General features: G+C 43.1%; 1 protein-coding gene across 1 annotated transcript; it reads left to right on the forward strand.

Annotated features, from left to right (window-relative positions):
- Positions 1–1,616: 1,616 nt before the first annotated feature.
- PDIA4 (protein disulfide isomerase family A member 4) lies at positions 1,617–15,164 on the forward strand (the record flags this gene model as incomplete). Its single annotated transcript, XM_081996796.1, has 10 exons — positions 1,617–1,725; positions 6,753–6,918; positions 8,655–8,860; positions 9,509–9,647; positions 10,179–10,384; positions 11,063–11,221; positions 12,336–12,487; positions 12,893–13,049; positions 13,140–13,373; positions 13,978–15,164. 10 exons carry the CDS (start codon positions 1,617–1,619, stop codon positions 14,391–14,393), a joined length of 1,944 nt encoding a protein of 647 aa, XP_081852922.1. The 3' UTR covers positions 14,394–15,164.
- Positions 15,165–18,809: the final 3,645 nt, after the last annotated feature.

Raw genomic sequence — 18,809 nt, forward strand, 5'->3', positions numbered from 1 at the left:
GAATGCCTTTTTCCAGCCTATTTTCTACAGACCACTGACAAATGCCAAATGACAACCTAGATGCATCATCTTTCAGAACAATGTAATGTCTTCTCAGTCCCCTAAAATTGTGGTTTTCATATTTTAAGCTTGCACTTCAAGGTCTTGAGGATATTTGCCTATCACAAGCTACTGCTACCACTTTAGAGTATGTGCACTGAATTTAACAGTGCTTTATGCTTACAAACTATCTATTCAAAGGTCAGAAATTTTGTTAAAAACAAAATAATTCTTTCATGAACTGATGAACAGCTGTGATTTGTCCAAGTATGTGGCCAAACTGCCAATTTGAGCACCAAAAGCCCAGTTTTTAGCACTATCCTGTTAGATCTTAGATGCTCACCACATAAGCATTTGAACAATCATTGCTAGAAATTATGCTGATACATCCCCCCACGGTCACCATCAGTAAGCGAAAGAGAGAAATACAAATATTACCCAAAAAAAAGTGCCATAGCTATGTGGGGAAGGGAAAGGTCAAGAATCAACCATTCCAAGGCCTGCTTATGTTTGTGGGTTTGTTGACAAATAGGAGGCCAATACACTTGGAAAAACCTAGGCAAATTACTGCTCCCTTATAACCTACTTAAACAACTCCAATTTCACCACAGCTTTTTGAAATAAAAAGATAAGCATAAGACATTCAGAGAGGTGACTGCACACACCCTTACTCTGCCCAAGGCCTATAGCACCTTTGCTTACTGTTGTTAATTACATTACAGATGGGCTAGCTGTGCCCAATCCCTCTGAGCCTTACAGAAGCCTCCAAGCGCGACGGCACTATCAAACACGTTAGGTAAACTGTAATAAGTTATTTAAATAACAAGAACTCCGCCACCGGGAGCCCCAATGACAGCGGGCCGCAGTTACAGCACCAAAGGCCCATCTCAGGCCACCTCACCCGGCGCCTGACGTAAGGAAGCTCCTTTCCCTGCCCATACCCTCAAATGGCAGACCGACGCCAGGCCACGCCCTCGCGCGGGGGGGAGGGGGGGGGGAAGACCCCTCCTCGCACCGCGCACGCGGCGCATCCTCACAGGCTGCCACCGCTCGCTGTCACCGTCCCGCCTTCTCTGCCCCGTCTTCCGCCTGCGCCCTGGACGGCAGCCCGCCAATCCCGAAGGGCGATGTGGCTTCTCGCCCTTAAGGGCGGGAGCCCCGCCTCCCTCCCGCCTAGCCACCTCCCCCCGCTGCCAGGGCGGCTGCGCCTGACACGCGTGTCAGCCAGCGGTTGGTGGCTCCCGGACAGCCAATGGGGGAGAGGAACGTCAAAGCAAGCGTCCAATTTTATGCACGGACGTGCACACACTCTCTGCTTCGATCGGTCGTGCTCGTCCCCCGTCGCGGTGAAGCCCGGAGCAGCGTAGTAGCTGCTGCTGGGAGCGCCGCGCTCGAGCCCCTCGTGACGCGCGCCCGTGCTTTGCGCGGCAGAGTCGCTGTGGAGGGGCGCGCGAGGCGATTGGCGGCCGCCCCCCGCGCGCGTCACTGATCAGCAGCCAATCAGGGAGCGCGGCGGCCCTCAGGGGCGCGGTGTGGTGTGAGAGCCGGAGCGGCGCGGCCTGGAGAGTAGTGGTAGGATGAGGCTGAGTGGCTTGTGGGTGTTTGTGCTGTTGCTGGGCCTGGCTCATATCGCTTTCCTGGTGCGCGGCGCGGCGGCCGAGGAGGACGACGACAACAACGATGGACGTGAGTGCGGGAGGCTGGGGAATGAGCACGGGCAGGAGCGGACTGCGTGGGGGTGAGGTGGGGAACGGGCTGGCGGCGGCGACTGTTGGGCGCGTGGGTGACTTGGCCGCCGGCGATGTGCGGTTTGGCTTTCCCCCCGCGAGACGTGGGTGTGTGGCCCCGTCGCTGTGGCTGCGAGGAGCCTGGGCCCTGCGAGGCGCCGCTGGGGCCGGGCTGGTGGCCTGCGGCTGGCTGCTTCCCGCGGGCCTCTGGGCTGAGCCCGCAAAGGCAGGGCACTGATCCCCGTCCGTGCAGGCGCCGATGTCTCGGAAACCCTGCTTGTTGCAATGCTGTTTGTTTCTCTGTCACTGTGCGGCAGCTCTGCCTTGCCTTTTCTAAACACGGAACTAAAAGCTAGTAATTAGGCATGTTGGCAATTACTGATTTTTAAATCACCAGTAAATTTGCAATTTCAGTATCCGACAGAGCACTCTTTTTCTTACCCCTTAATTCAGGGGATCTGTGCATTCTGTGTGTTTCAAACTGATTGTTTATTTTTTTCCCCAGAAGGAAGGCCGTTTGTTGCTAGTTTCTTGGTGTTTCTTCTCATTGTCTTTGAGTTTCACTGATGTGTGCCTTCTCCTTTCCAACATTAGCTGAAACAAAGCTACTCTGACTTGCTAAGTTTAGTGCCTGTACATAAGAGGCAGATGTTTGCAGGTGCTTCTTTTTTGGTTTTAAGTGTCTTTTGCATGGATTTTGAGAAATCCTACATCTTGCATATTTCCTACGTTAACACTGCTGTATGTTAAGTAGTAGAGGGTGTTCAGGGAGGCCGTATTATGGATGGTCTCCTGAACTCCTGTCCTGCAAATTCTTGCTTAGTGAACAGGCACTGAAACTTGAAGAAATGCGAAGATTCTGTATTATGTCTGTTTCTTTGCTTTTACCTAGAACACTTGGTTATCACTTTGTAGCATGTGACAAGCCCAGTACTGATTTCCCCTACTACTTTCAAATGATGAAGTAATGCCTGTGATGTGACAGTGAAGCCTGGGTCCTGTGGCTGACAGCAGTAGCTCATCTTCTCATGGGCCAGGTTCTCATCAGTGTTTCCCATGTGTGCTGTTCTTATTATATGAGTTCTCAGGATCGAAGGTGCATGAAAGTTATTTCCTCCTGTGTGCAAGTTGAACACTAATTCATTGCACAACTTGAATAATTTTCCTATTTCTATTGCATATCGTAAAATTGCATATATATCATGAATTAGGGTTTACCAAGCCTTTGCTTTAAAAATGCATGCAGTTAGGGATTTCCATTTTTGACCTTGAAATGCAGACCTGTATGAAGTTGAACAACTTTACTTTGCAATAAGCAAGTAACCTTATGTAAATTGATTGTTCAGGAGATGAAAAATTCAGATGAAACCAGGCTCGTTGCACTGTATGGTTTTGGAAGTGAAGTTTGACTAGGGCAGTGAGGGAAGTACGCTGTCAGCAAGGTTAGCCTAGGTCATGACTGTTACACCCTTTGCATCCTGATGAAGGAAGAGGAGGGATCATGTAGAGGATCCACTAGAGAAAAGACTGAGGAAGACTGCTTTCATAAAAGGCTTTTGAATGCCCTGACAACAGATTACAAATCTTGACTTCTGTGTTTCTGAAAACTGAGCTCATCCAATTAAGAAATAGGCACTGCAGTGCCCTCCTCAAAAAGAAACTTTCAGTCAGAATCCAGAAGTCATTGACGTCTGGATGCGGCTGTTTTATTCATCCTACTTAAGAAAAAGTTACTAGGCCAGAGTTCCAATAAATGCTGAAAGTTCAGTGAGATCACTATAAGAATTAATTTTGGTCCAAGTAGCTGTCAACCTGAAGAAGACCTACCAACCAGCATCATGTACCTGAAATCTTAATGAGTGTTACCTTCATCATGTTTTTTTCACTTGTGTAATAATGTGGTGAAATTTGTGGAAATGATTTGTTGCAGTAAAAGGGAATGGTCTGTATTTTACTAGAGGACAGGTTTTAGTGACAACTGTCACTTGTTGGTTTGTCCACCTGCTTTGCTTTTCTTTTAAGAAACAAAGACATTTCAGTTTGGATGCAGCTATTTTATTTTTGTGAGCTGTTTTAAGCAAATATTTATTAGCTATTTCTGCCATTTCAGGTGTCACAGTTAGACTTGTTCTGCATCTGTTCTCTTCAAATGGTAAATCGTTAATGCAGAGTCAAATTTCTTGCTCTTAATGAGAAAAGTCCCACTTCTCCAGTACTCGGTCAGGTCCTTGAAGCAGGTCTTACAGTCCCAACGCTAAAGGGAGCATTAGAAGTAGCTGTGATAAACCTCGGTATCGGTTAAGCTGAAGACTACAGAGGGTGAGTTTGCACTCAAAGGAGAAATTTTTAGGTGTGGTGGTTAACTCTTTTTTTTTTTTTTTTTTTTAAATGAATGCCCTCTGTAAGCCAGTAGGGAAAAACCTGGAGTCCTGGTGTTAGGTGCTACTGTTCTGCCTCCATCTCCGAGGAGGAAGAATTGGGTGTGTATAATGCCATGTATCACTGTCAAGGAGGTTTTATATTGGCAGGCTATACAGACACTTGCAGTGAAAGATACAGAATAATGTCAGTGATGGATGAATGTTAGATGTAGTGGTTTAACATTTTCTGCTTGTGTAGGATGTTTTTGTAGGTGCTACTTTGTTCCCAGCTTTCTAAACCATGAGCCTATGCCACAGTAGCTGCAGTAGTCTTTTTCTCTTTTGGGGGGGCATGTAGTTAGTGTAGTAAGGAGGAACAAGAGTTGCAACCTGGTGGTTAGTTTTAGAAATGCATGAGCAGAATTGTCTGGCCAGTTTTGCTCAACTTCCTTTGTGTCAGGAAAAATCAAGTCTGAAGTGATTTGCTTGGAAAAACAATGGGCATTGCACAGCACACTGGGAATTCAGACACAGACTAACCATGAACACCCTGTGGTGAAATACAGCCATCAAAACTGCTGGGCACACCTGTAAGCAGAAGTTTTGACTGCTGAATCTCCCTGACAACTAGGTTTTCCACCAGGGCAGTCCTGTAGCTATATGACTGCTGTAGATTCATTTCAAGGCAGTTTGACAGTTCAGCACTTTCACAGCAAGTGCTTAGAGGCAGCAACACAGGAGGCACTGTCCACTTGCAAATAGTGTTTTTAGCTGCTTTGTAGATCAAAATAAATAGTAGTAGTTGTTAAAGAAACTTAATCCAGGTGACTACTGTTGTGTGATAAACGATCTCCTGTGGTATCTCCCCTCATCAGAAGCTTTAATATTTTGGTGGTATATAAAGTTGCTTTCTAGTTAAAGTTAACACATTTTCTTCAGGGGTACATATTGTTTTCTGAGACCATATAGGCTTATTATTTTAAATACCTTCTTCTAACAGAAAAATGTCTATTGCAATTTAACTGCATAATTTTGTCTATGGTCTGCCATTGGTCTGAGAATTGTTTTTATCACTTTCTCATATGTGGATACTATGTATTTTATCAGTCTTAACTTCCAAGTTCTAGGTGAAATCAGAATTCTTGTCCTGAACAGGTAACTTACATGTACATGATTTTCTGTCCTACTGCAGTAACTCCTGTCAGCTTAGTCAAAAGCCAATTAAAGATAAGTAGAGAATAGTTTTTGAATGAGAAACCTTAATCTCTCTTTCTTCCCGTGTTTTTTTGTTTTTTAATCCTGGGACTTCCAGTGGTTGAAAGGGCCTTAGCTTCATTGTTGCACCATTTTCATTTGGGATGAGGTATTTTCATTACTTGTTCTGTGACTGAAATTCCTTTAAAAGTCATTCAGGAAGGTCCGCCTGCCTCGAATTATAGCCGTTTAAAAAAAAAAAATAAAGGAACATGTGAAAGATCAAATATTAAAGAAACCATCTCAGATTCCTAGCCAACAAAGACTGGATCAGTTGAAATGTCCTGGCTTCAGATTTCATGTGTTAACTCTTGCTTTGGTAATTTAGCAAATCTGCTTTCTCCTTGAAAGGCCTGTTCTGGACCAGCAGTTTTGGTCTTCTTAAATCAAAGGCTTCCCCAGAAGTTCTTTGAAAGACGTTTTCACTCCATTTGTTTTAGAAGAGTACCTTGCATTTGCCAAATGCATAGGAGTGGGTTTTCATGGGACTCCTGTAATGGTCACTTGCTTATTTGTTTTTACGCTCACTCTGCAGCCTAGTGCTGATCCAGAACAGAGTGATGTTGCTGTGGGTAGAAAATATCTTCAATGAATTGCAGACCTGAAACATTGCTGTAGCTGAAAGCAATATATGTTGAGGTGGTGGGGATGGGATTTGAGCAGTCAGGAACAGAAGCATAATTTTGATGTGCTGCCTCTAAACCACCTTGGTAGTAGTGAAGTGGTAGCATTTGAGCTTATAGCAAGCCTGTCTGTTTATTAGACCTTCAGACAGGCAGAGCATAGCAGTTGTGCTGTTACAGGTGTAGTGAGTAAGACAGGGAAGCGTTGGTATTGCAACAGATTACATCTGCTTTTCTGGTACAAGATACCTGAATTCAAACAGAAGCCCTCCATCAAGCAGCAAAACAGCTGTCCTTCAAGCACAGCAACTTGTGGTTGGAAAAATTAGGTATCATCTGTGTGCCCTTCTTGCCTAGCAAAACATGTCTGGTGCCTTGCTTACCACGTTTCAACAAGATAGCCAACGGACCTTGGTAGCAACTGTCACGTAGGTCTGTATGCATTAATTCTTGTTGTGTCCATTTTGTTAGTTTGCACTGAAGAGTGAAATATGTGTTGACACTTCCCTGGATATTGATATTGTTAGCTGGCATAGCATGGACAGAAATTAAGTGGGACTGGTCAAACATCAAAGTCCAAGATGTTTGCAAACTGAGGTAGCTGTCATTGTATGTGGAGCAAGAACTAACCTGTGTTGATACTTTTAACCACAGGATATACTTAATCCATCTTTAACCTGGTAGGGTTATTTTAATGTTAAACTTGACACAGTCTAATCTGTATTGCATTTTTGCTTTTACTTTTCCAGAATCTCTTACAAAAGGTGATGACAGTGATGAAGATGATGAAGACAACGATGATGATGATGATTCTGAAGTTAAAGAAGAAAATGGTGTATTAGTCTTGAATGATGCAAACTTTGACACTTTTACTGCAGACAAGGACACTGTGCTGCTGGAGTTCTATGCACCATGGTGGGTACCAGCCTATGGTACCTCCTTAAGTGCAGGATGGCGTGGCTGTTGGGGGCTTCTTTGGCAGGCCAAACTCCTACAAAGTGAACTTGGGTTGCAGTTTTAAGGGTGACGTAGGAGTAGGTTGCCTGCAGGAGAAGCACTGGACTCTGCCATAGTCCAGGGTAGGAGATGGTTCTGGTGGTGTGGAGGTACCCTTTTACCTGCCCCTGTACCATGTGACAGACAGCAGCAAGCTCTTTCTCCACAGATGTGGGTCATGCTGAGGAATCCCTTGCCAAGGGAAGCACAGCCCTACTCTGTGTCTGTCAGGGAACAGAGACAAGTCCCAGCGAGCACTGGAAAAGTTATGTGGTGTGGTCTCACAGCCTGCTATCATGTCCTTGTGCTGGCCCACTGAGAACTTCTGTACTTGCTCAGCTAAATGGAGGAAAGGAGGAGACTTCACTAGCAGGGGAATTGCTAGAAAGTTTTCCTTCTCAAATTCAAATCTCTGGCCTTGCCAGAAGGGTGTGGTGTAAGGACATTGTTTGTTTGTATTACCAATTTAAACAGTGCTTCATGCATCTACCTAATGATGGTAATTCTGCTGGCATACCAGGGTACACAAAGTTAACACTAGTGTGCTCAGGGAAGCTACAGTGTATTTACCTGTATACAACTGAGACAAATAATTTAGGCCAGAGTTTCTCACCTTGCATTCTTACAGAGAAAAACAATAGGAATGGTTAAGGGCAGGGGGTGGGGAACAAGAGTAGAATATATTTGTAGTCAAGTTGCTTAGTTACTGTTGCAGCCGGAACCTCTTTTCCTTTGTGGCTTAGTGAAATAAAGACAACTTACTCATTTGTCTTTTTCTAGTCTATGAATAGAGGAGAGAATGATCTTGCTTGAGGTGGAGCTGCATTTCAACTAATGCCACTCATTACAGAGAATCCCATCCCTGCTTGGCTGTAGGTACTATTTCTGCAGCTGTAGTTTGCCTGCATGAAAACAACATGAAGCTTAATTTATCGAGGTAGAAAGATGTGTGGTCATCACAGACTAAACACCTCTTTTCTTTTTTCTATTCCCCCTCCTGCCAGTTCAGAGGCCAAGGAGTACAGGCTGTCTGCTACACATGACTTCCCCTCTTTTCTTTTTTCCTTCATTTTCCTGGCTTTGTCTTCAGCTTGTCAAGCTATATTCAGCTTTTCTTATGCTGGTATCTTCTGTCATGCCAGCTTTTGCAGCAGAGCTCTTCCCAAAGAGTTCTGGTGTGGCCAGAGAGAGCAGGGGCTGCAATACTGTCGTGGGTGTGAGATTTCATTAGGTCAGCATAACTACTGGTTCATTTTTCCCTTTAGTTCATTTTAGGGTGCTGGGTAGAGAAGATGAACCTAGATTAGGGAGAAGCTGAAGTATGAATAATGCCATATTTGGGGGCCAGGTAGGAAGGAGAAGCACAGTACAAGGTTTGTAATTTTGTTTTGAAAGAAATTGTTACATTTTTTTACACTGGCTTTATAAAACATATATGGATGCTTTGAGTGGGAAAAAAAAAAAGGTGGGTTTTGAACAAACAGCATTCTTGCTACAGTTACTCTCTACCTCTCCATGATCTGAAAACATAGCAAGACAAGCATTCTTACGTTGATGTTGTGAACATCTGCCAGAAGGCATCTTGGAAATGCAGAAAAGCAAAATACGCCTGCAGGTCATACATCTATGAATCTACTTGTGTCTTCCTCTGACAGGTGTGGGCATTGCAAGCAGTTTGCTCCTGAGTATGAAAAGATAGCCAAAACTCTGAAGGAAAATGACCCTCCTATTCCAGTTGCCAAAGTAGATGCTACTGCAGCCACTTCACTAGCAAGTCGTTTTGATGTCAGTGGCTACCCAACCATCAAAATCCTGAAAAAAGGCCAAGCTGTTGACTATGACGGTTCTCGGACGGAAGATGGTAAGCACCAGTCCTTTGCAATTCTCTGTAAGAAAGCAAGAAAGTATACGATCTTGTTTCTTAATGTGACTGCTTTGAAGGACTTTGATCTCAAGTTACTTTATCTTAAGCAGAATAATATTATGAAGCCTGAAATTTTGCCTGTGTTCTCAGGTGTCCTCATGCTAGAGGACAAATCTGCAGGTAGTGGGTAGTGTTGGAAGGTTTCTAGACATAGGGCTTGACTAGAGGAGGAGATAGTCTCATGCCTGCTGAAGGATCAGCTAGTAAGAAACATCTGCTCTGTATATTGACTGTATATAAACCCCGTTGTTTCTTGCTTAATGAATGTGTCCAATTTCAGAGGGGAAAAACTACCTTTTCTGCCTCTTTTGAGATGGAATTTATGTGCTACAGTGCTGCAGTACAGATCTTGCTCTGCATAAGTAAGATGCTCTATGGGGTGAAGAGACGACCTTCTTGGCAATACCAGCAATGAAGTAAAGCATAAAGGAGCTTGATTAAGAAAGTGTTCTTGTGTAAGCTTGACATGTAAGCTTTGGTCCGAGACCATGCTTTTGCCACTCTGATTTTAAATTCTGGATAGCAATTCTTGCATTTGATATGATAATGCAAACTTGCTAATTGGGCTATTGAACTGTATTTCAGCAATTGTGGCCAAAGTCAAGGAGGTTTCTGACCCCAATTGGACCCCCCCACCAGAAGCTACCTTGGTATTGACCCAGGATAATTTTGATGACGTCGTGAATGGTGCTGACATAATCCTGGTGGAGTTCTATGCTCCCTGGTAAGCAAGAAGGCAGTTGCCTGTATTTTCCTAGCACAGCTGGCCTGAACACACTTGGTGAACCTGTTTTCTGTTGTTAGGCCTCTTTTTAAAGAGGCTTGCCTTGTGCAGATGTGTGTAGCTCTTGTGTACCTTAGTTGTAATCTGGACCTAGGATCACATTACAAACCACTTGAAGGCTAGACTGGATCTGTTGCTCAGCAAGGGGTGGTCTCTAAAACTTCACTGAAGATTCTCCTTACTCACTAATGTGGGAACATGTTGAGAGATACTGAAAACCAAAGGGAGTTGGTCCTTAGATAAAAATGGTCTCTAAAAATGAAACTGCCTATAGTAATGTAGGGCCAGATATAGAGGCTAGCTTCGGGTTGGAGAGACAAGACTTCATAGACTGAAGTTTTCTCTGTGGGTTGAATAACCCCATTTCTACTTCCTCCATTCTTGGAAGACTTCATTCTTCCAATTCGGAGGTAGAAGGTACCTAGCAGGACTCGTGGCTTGTAAAAACTGCCCTCCTCTCTCCTTCCCTAGGTGTGGACATTGCAAAAGGCTTGCTCCAGAATACGAGAAGGCTGCCCAGGAGCTCAGCAAGCGCACACCACCTATTCCCCTGGCTAAAGTTGATGCCACTGCTGAAACTGAGCTTGCAAAGAAGTTTGATGTTACTGGCTACCCAACTCTGAAAATCTTCCGCAAGGGCAAACCTTATGACTACAGTGGTCCACGGGAAAAATACGGTACTGCAACTTTTGCCTTTTCTTATTTTCTGAGGGCTTGACCACAAATGTTTTGACATATCTATAGGACTTGCAGACTTGTTAACATCATAGCAATGGTGACGGGAAACCTGAAAAACTGTGCTCTCCTACCTACATAGGACAGCAGTATAAATTGTCTCTAATCTTCGTTACATCTCATGGTGGTACTATAAGACCCTTCTATATAAAGTAAGTGAAATACACATGGTGAAGCAGTGGTAGTGTAAGTAAATGGGCAGTCTTTAATTGCACTGGAATGTGCCATAAGGGCTGGCAAAGTGCTCAATATTAGGTTTTAATAAGAGGGAAGACTTAAGACTATCCAAGTAGAACTTCGGCTTGTAGCAGGGTCGGGAAACAATGAAGGGTCTAGAATTTAAGAAAGGAGAGTTACTTGAAAGACCACCTGATATCTGTGGAACTCGTGCTTGGTCACCTCTTCTGAAATAACCTGAAAGAGAATATTCAGAACTGCAGCTTTAAAAATTTGGACTGAGGTCTTGCTAATTTGGTGTTTTAGTTACTGTGGGAGTGCTGCACAGAAAGAAGGGTGCCCATGGGAAGTGTGGTATTAAACAATGTTGTAGAGAGAATGCCTGAACCTTTCAGTTCAATAAATGTTCTAAGCAACTTTTTGGGGGTGGGTTTGTCTCACAGGTATTGTCGACTACATGATTGAACAGGCTGGTCCTCCATCCAAACAGATTCAGGCTACCAAGCAGGTACAGGAATTTCTGAGGGATGGGGATGATGCCATCATCATTGGTGTCTTCAGTGGAGAGAATGACAAAGCCTATCTGCTCTATCAGGAAGCAGGTAAAGAATGTTTTAAAATATTAATGTATGTTTTGTGGAGACTCTGTCCGGGACTTTGGGCATGGAGAGATCCTTTATTTCTACTCTTAGTTCAGTGGGGGAGGATGGAGAGGAATAAGAGGAAGGAGATTGGACTTCCACTTGCACTCAGGGCAAAAAGCTCACACCAGATTTTGAGGCTATAACTGAAGTATCAATCAATCACAGGAGATACCTCCTCTCATGCTGTGTCCCTAAAAACGTGCAAACTAGAAAGGAAGGAAAATTCCCAGCTGAGGAAGAAATTGCAACTTCTTGGCTTAAAGCTTTGCTAGCTTTGTCATCTGCTATTGCTTGTTTCATATCTGACAGTTCTGGAGGCTGGGGTCTGATGAACTTGTTTGGGGTGGTGGCCTTTGAGAAAGAATCATTGTCCACTTCTGGATCAGTTTAGCTAAACCATTCCTGGCAATGTTTATTCTTAAAAACCCTTTTGACATGACATGAGTCATGTTAACAATACTTGCTACCACACAGAAGAGGCTAAGCACTTGAAGTGCTCAGTCCCTTTAATCAATCCCTGTGTCTTACATGATCAAACTGCTCACAGCCAGTCTTGGTTTCTGCCAGAACCTTGAGGGCAGTATAGGCAATTCTTCTGCCCTAACTATGCTGGCTTCTGGGCTGCTGTTATTTATAGTTGCGTTAGGAGCTGATTTGGTTGCTCCAGCATGGCAAGATACAGAACTGTTTCCCAGGCTGCCCCAAAGCAAATAGATTGAGGTGACCTTGTGAGTTCCTTTCTAGCTCTACTTTCTGTTATTTGGTGGGAAGCCAAGAGGTAAGAGACTGATAAACAAATAGCTGTTTCACTGTATATGTTTTGGAAGCTGTTCAAGGTTTTTGAATACGTAGAATAACTCATTGAGTAGCATTCAAATAGTGCTACTCAAATTATGCATTTTCAAATGCTTCCCACCCTTGGATGAGAGCTGTTCCCCAAGACTCTGGGTTGTTCCATGTTGCGTTGAAAATGAGAAGAGGGTTTACTTACAGTGCAGTATCAAGGTTTCAGTTGGAGGCTCTCAGATCACTTCTTGATGACTTTTCCTTCTCCCTAACCTTAATTTTTCAGCTAACGGTTTAAGAGAAGATTACAAGTTCCACCATACCTTCAGCAACGAGATTGCAAAACTGTTGAAAGCATCTCCAGGAAAACTGGTTGTATTGCAGCCAGAAAAATTTCAGTCAAAGCATGAGCCCAAGATGCATGTTTTGGATCTTAAAGTGAGTAGCTGGTCCAAAGCTAGAAAATTTGTGTGCAGATTGAAGGTTCTCTTTCTTTGTATATGTGAGCAGTTGGCATCTTCCTGTTGGAAGTACCCCACTAGATATTTGAGGCAACCTGTTTGTCCCCTGAAATTGTATTGCTTTTCGAGAAAGTTTTATAAAATAAACCCAGAGGTTACATATTCAAATAATAATTTACCATTACAATATTCAGTTTAAGGGTAGAATACTAAATTATCTTTAGTGCTCAAGGATTTGAAGAATAAGGTGATGGCATTGTTTAGAACATGCCCCTCTTTCTCATTCATGTGTGTGTCAATGTTAGTTTCCAGGAGTGTGTAACAGAAATGCCACTTAAACCCATTTGTCTGAGCTTTTTTTTCCCCAATTTTTTTTAAGCAGGACTCTACAGATGGATCAGAGATTAAAGAGCACGTGCTAAAACATGCTTTGCCTCTAGTTGGTCATCGCAAGCCTTCTAATGATGCTAAAAGATATGCTAAACGTCCCCTAGTGGTTGTCTATTATTCTGTAGACTTTAGTTTCGACTATCGTGTTGGTAAGTTAGCTAAGATTACTGTTCCTCCACTTTGGGAGGAAGCAAGCCGTAACTAGAAATTACTAATCCTATTGTGTTCTGTTCTTTCAGCTACCCAGTACTGGAGAGGCAAAGTCCTGGAAGTGGCCAAAGATTTCCCTGAATACGTGTTTGCTGTCTCTGATGAGGAAGATTATTCTTCTGAAATAAAAGATTTGGGCCTGCTTGAGAGTGGAGAGGATGTCAATGTCGCCATTCTGGATGAAGGTGGCAAGAAATATGCCATGGAGCCAGAAGAGTTTGACTCAGGTGTACTCAGGCAGTTTGTACTGGCATTCAAAAAAGGTACAGTTTCTAAAATAGGATTCTCTAAGCCATTTGCTTTGTTTTCCCTTCCAAGAGTTTTTCCTGAGGCTGTGGATACAATAAAGTCATACATGCAACCTCACAGTGCTCTGTAGCTTAAAGCTTTTGGATGTTTATTGGATGTTTGGATGTTTATTCCTTTTTCTTTTTCCTTTTAAATCTCAGTTCATTAACTTTGCTTGTACTGTACTATATAGGACATAGATCAATGCTATATTCTAACACTGAGCGTGTTTGGCAAGCCTAAATTATTCTTGCAGCTTTGAAATGTGAGTTAACCATTCATATTTGGGACTAATAAAATAAATCACTGTCTAATACATTGTGGATGGACAGCCATAAAAAGAGAGAGAAAAGTGTTAGTGAATTGTGAAACAAATTATTGTCTGTATTTCACTAGGTTATTGTGCTAAAATATCACCAGCAAGCTAGCCTATGCTTCATGCAGAGATAAATTCACTTACTGGTGCAATGGTTTTTTCCCCTGGTGGGAGGATGTACTTCTGCCCTTTCTTCTTGGGGGAGATTGTAAGGATTGCTTTTACTGTATTCTAACAATGGTGTGTGGCTTGCTTCCTTCTAGGAAAACTGAAGCCTGTTGTGAAGTCCCAGCCAGTGCCAAAAAATAACAAAGGGCTTGTGAAAGTGGTAGTGGGTAAAACTTTCGATACCATAGTAATGGATCCAAAGAATGATGTTCTCATAGAGTTCTATGCCCCATGGTGTGGACACTGCAAGAAACTAGAACCGGTGTATACTGAGCTAGGCAAAAAATACAAGAATGAGAAAAATCTAGTCATAGCCAAGATGGATGCTACTGCCAACGATGTGACGAGTGACCACTACAAAGTGGAGGGATTCCCCACTATCTACTTTGCTCCAAGGGATAAGAAGAACAACCCTATTAAGTTTGAAGGCGGGGACAGAGATTTAGAGCATTTGAGCAAATTTATAGAGGAGCATGCGACAAAACTCTCCAGAACAAAAGAAGAGCTTTAGATAAGATGAGGGTGGTGAAGAATAATTGTTTGTACGTTGTAGTTAAAAGCAAGTTACTGAAGAAACTTTGTGAGAACAATTAAGCAGTTTGAGGAAGGAAGTTCTTGAGCAGTAAAGCAATTGCAGTATCTTTTTTTTTATATGGCAGGAAGGTTTTTTTTTCTGGACACTGAACTTCTCTGATATGAATGTCTTATGTTACATACGGTTTTGATCTTTGGAGAAAAATACATCCTTTATTTTTTGTGACCATCTTCATTATTTGACTCGAACGCAGCTGTTTAAGTTAAAAGGTATTACCAAAAAGAGAACCAGATCCCTCTGCTGAACAGATGTCTTTGTCTTATTTGTGGGTATGGTTACTGAGGGGAACGGTGTTTTGAGCTGGTCTCTCTTCTGTTATGTTTCTGTATACCTCTTCATGTGACTGTATCACTATTCACTGCTGAGGGTAAGAATGGAAGTTTTCTAAAGCGTGGATGAGTTATTCAGTCTTACTGAAATAAGACATGGTAACTTCCTAACTAAATGTGCTCTAGACCTATCTGCCTTTGCTTTGTGCCCCTCTGTAGAGAGGATGATGCTAAAATAGCAAGTTTTTCTAATTTACCTCTCTTTACTAGTCCATATTGACCCATTTATCTCTTAGTCTTTCCAAGTATGTTTTGGAGTAATTGGAGTGTGGCAGAAAAAGCATCTAGTGGGTGGTAATGCTTGGATTCTGGCATCAGATCTGTGTGTTACCATCTCCTTTCCTTTTGCAGAGAGGAAAGTTTAGTAGTGATTCACTTTTGGGGAGGCAGACTGAGACCTTCTGATGGACTTTATTCCTGTGGCAGTTACTACAGGTACAAGGATGATAGCATCTACTCTGTGCTCCATTTGGCAGTATGTATTTCAAGATCAAAATCCCCTTTTAACGTCCCAGTTCAGATACGTCCATAAATTTATGGACCATGTTGGGGTGGCATGTTTATATACTTCGGAAGCATTGTCTGCCTCTTCTCTCAGTTGTGATGCTGCGATGTGTGCAACTTGAGTGTCACTGAGGCAGTGTTGATATATATTTCTTTTTATGGGTAGTGCTTCTCTCCTAGCAGCACTGTTTTCTGTCTCGCAAAAGACCAATATCATCAGTCTCTCTTCACTGTTTACGTGTTGCATTAGTTTTCAACTTTTGGGGAGATGTGCAAATCTAAAATCACTACCCGATCTTTTTTCTTCTGTGGAGATGCCAGGGTAAACCGATGTCCAGGAGGTGGCTACTAATGTATAGTCCAAGGACCCAAAAGGGCCTGCATGGGGATGTGTAATGCCTACATAACTTCCTACTGCACTTTGCATCCCTGTGAAGGGACATGCCTCCCTGCTGCCTTAACAGAGGAGTGGCTGTTAACAACCTACCCAGCAAAGCGTGACTATTGAATTATTCTGTAGAGATGTTTGAGACTGCATGAAGGCTTTCTTTTAATTAACAATTTATCTGAAGCTAGTGAACAAAGTTTACCAGCAGATTATGAATAAAGGGGTAATGTTAAATATCCATGGAGGGCTGGGCTGGGCTTGAATGCTATTCAGCTCCAGTTGTTTATCAGCAAAACTGGGATGTGCTAAGCAACTAGTCAGGATCAGATTTCAGTTACTGCTTTGTGTTAAAGCAGTGTAATTACTCACTTCAGGCCCTGGCATTGTGTGTCTCTTTTCATGGTAGAGGACTTTTTCTCTGCTGTCCTTAAATATACAGATATGTGTTAAGCTTAGGCAATATTTCACCTACAAGACTCTTGCCAAGTGTATTATTTTCCCATCACTTGCAATTTCTGTTTGCAGCTTTTCTGTAGAGCCTTCAAAGGCCATGATCTGTGATAAATGTCTGTGCATAGGCAACAGGACTGAGATCAGACTTAGCTGAGTACAAGCTTACATTAGAGGTGGCTTTTTCAGCTTTAGAAGGTGTATATATAAACGAAGTAGCAAGCTCTGTCTTGTCTGCAAGTTGAGATCAACACAGTTTGTCAAAGAAGTAGGCACAGACTTAAAATCGGTTTAAACATGGTTCAGCTTCTATCCTTAAGCAAATACCTCACTTACTACTGCAGGGAACTAAATTGCTCCCGATTATTAGTTAGTTGCAGGCTTATAGGGATTTATTCCGAAATAGATGTCATCTGACCAACAGGAGGACATGGATAAATATGGAACACGTAGAAGGGAGGGTGAGAAGTCCCTTATTTGCGGTGGGGACTACATTCAGGGCTGAAGCTCCATTCTTCTCACAACAGTGAGTGTCAAAGTTGAGCGTAAGAGTTTCTCACCTCTCTTCTTGCAGGTGCTAACTTAGGTTATCATTGCCAATGCTCTGCTCTTTCTGTAGACTTCTTCCCAGCAGGAGGTGACACCACTTTGGGTTGAAAACAACCTTCCCAGCCTGCTGGGAGCCCTCGTGGCATAAAAAGACACAAGGCCCAGAGGAGTGTCCAAGGTGTTTTTGCACAGTGCTCCTGCTGTCTTTCTCTTCCTTGTCTCTGCAAGTGGAGGCAGCCTGGTACACAATTACTTCAGGGCTGTGTTCAAAGACCAGAAGTTTGTTCTGGAGCAGCAGTACTTAAGTCAGAGCTGAATAAGGAATACAAATATACAATGCTATCTGGCTGTGCCATATACCTTGGCACCTGCGCCCCATAATTGACGTATTTATCTCAATCACTTTCCAGCAAGATGAATAGACTGTTGCCTTTCAACTTTGGGCAAAGTCATACTGGAAAGCAAACTCCTTTCCCCAGCTCCAGTATCCTTTCCCCAGCTCCAGTATCCTTTCCCCAGCTCCAGTATCCTTTCCCCAGCTCCAGTATCCTTTCCCCAGCTCCAGTATCCTTTCCCCAGCTCCAGTATCCTTTCCCCAGCTGTGTGCACTATCAACATCTCATGTACTTTCTGTGAAACTCACTGTTACGGCTATGTTATTAGGTCTGTTATCTGTAGAGAGAGAAAGCTCTCTATCTGAAAAGTGATATTGATGTGATTGATGCCTTTTAAGGGGAACAGGTCATACAATCTTTTGGAATTTGTTACATGCATTATGCATTCTGCTTTTCCCTTCCTGGTGAATTAGGATGCTTTCCTAAGTATCCTAAAGCCTGTTAAAGTATTACCTAAGTGCTGCTAATTAACCTTGGTGTTCCCCCTCTTACAGAAGAAAAAAAATGCAGGCAGTACAGAAGAACAAGGGAGCTCCCCTCACTTGCTCTTGCCATATGCTCATGCAGCTGTGGGTATCATTTCTGGTTATAGTTCCAGGTGGAAGAAAGCCTGCAGATTATGCTTCAGCACAGGACTGATTTCATGTGTAGTAGTAACCGTTACTACTGTGTAATAGTAACAGTTCCTGGGTAGGCTCCAAGGAGCCTGGCCTGGTATAAATACTTCCCTCACGTGCATACTCTAGAAAACAAAAAATTTTCTGTAAAGTGTAGGACATCTTTAAGTAGTCAGACTTGAGACTTCTTCAGGGCCACTTTCTTTCCCTGAAGGGTCAAGGACTAAGGTAAGCAGCAACTCTAGCACAGCCAGTGCTCCCTGAGGAGTGAGTTTGTACTGTGTCTGTGGGACATTCAAGGTGGCAGGAAATAATGCAGTATCAAGATCCCAGACTAGTAAGTGCTAGCTTTTTTGGTACTGGAAGAGATTGTTAACAGTAGATGGACATACTTCTTCATAATCGAGGTTATTACTTAGTTTCTACTTTAAACAATTTTATGCTTCAAAACAGTTAATTATGGTGCTGCCTGGGTATGGCCCAAGATTTGGCTGGTAGCAAACAAGGCACTGCAGAGCTGGAGACTACTCCACAAAATTTACCTGTCCTCTTGTACGTGAAGCTATGTGTTGAAAAGTAGAACATGAATAAGAATATATGATACAGATTAAAGGCTTTTCAGAAAGTAGCATTAACTCTAGTGCATTAACTGACACAAGTCAGACTTGTGTCCTTTCTTTTGTGGTAGGCAACAGAAGCCCCTAGAAACTGTCCATGCTGCAAAATGCTTTTTGTTCACAGCCTGCATTGGAAATGGACAAGGATCAGACAATTGAGTATTACAGTTCATACACTCAGCTCTTGATGTGGGGTAATGAGTACATCAAGCCCTGTGCAAACAAGTATGTAATCCACTTAGTCGAACTGGTACAGAGCCTTGTATTAAGCAATTTGGCTTTGGTTTGCTGTGCTTAAACTGTAAAACTCCCTGTTTCAGTGCAGAGCAGGGATCTGTGAGCAGCCCTAGCTGAAAGCACTGAAATGCTGAAGTATCTTGCCTCAGTTGCCAGGCATTTCTGAGACTTCAGCTAGTAGTGCTGCACAGCTTGAGGTACGGAGCTGTTGCAGGAATTGGTGCACATCACTGCACTGGATTTGTC

Source organism: Phaethon aethereus (genome assembly GCF_964289735.1).
Source record: "Phaethon aethereus genome assembly, chromosome: 2".
Lineage (NCBI taxonomy): Eukaryota > Metazoa > Chordata > Aves > Phaethontiformes > Phaethontidae > Phaethon > Phaethon aethereus.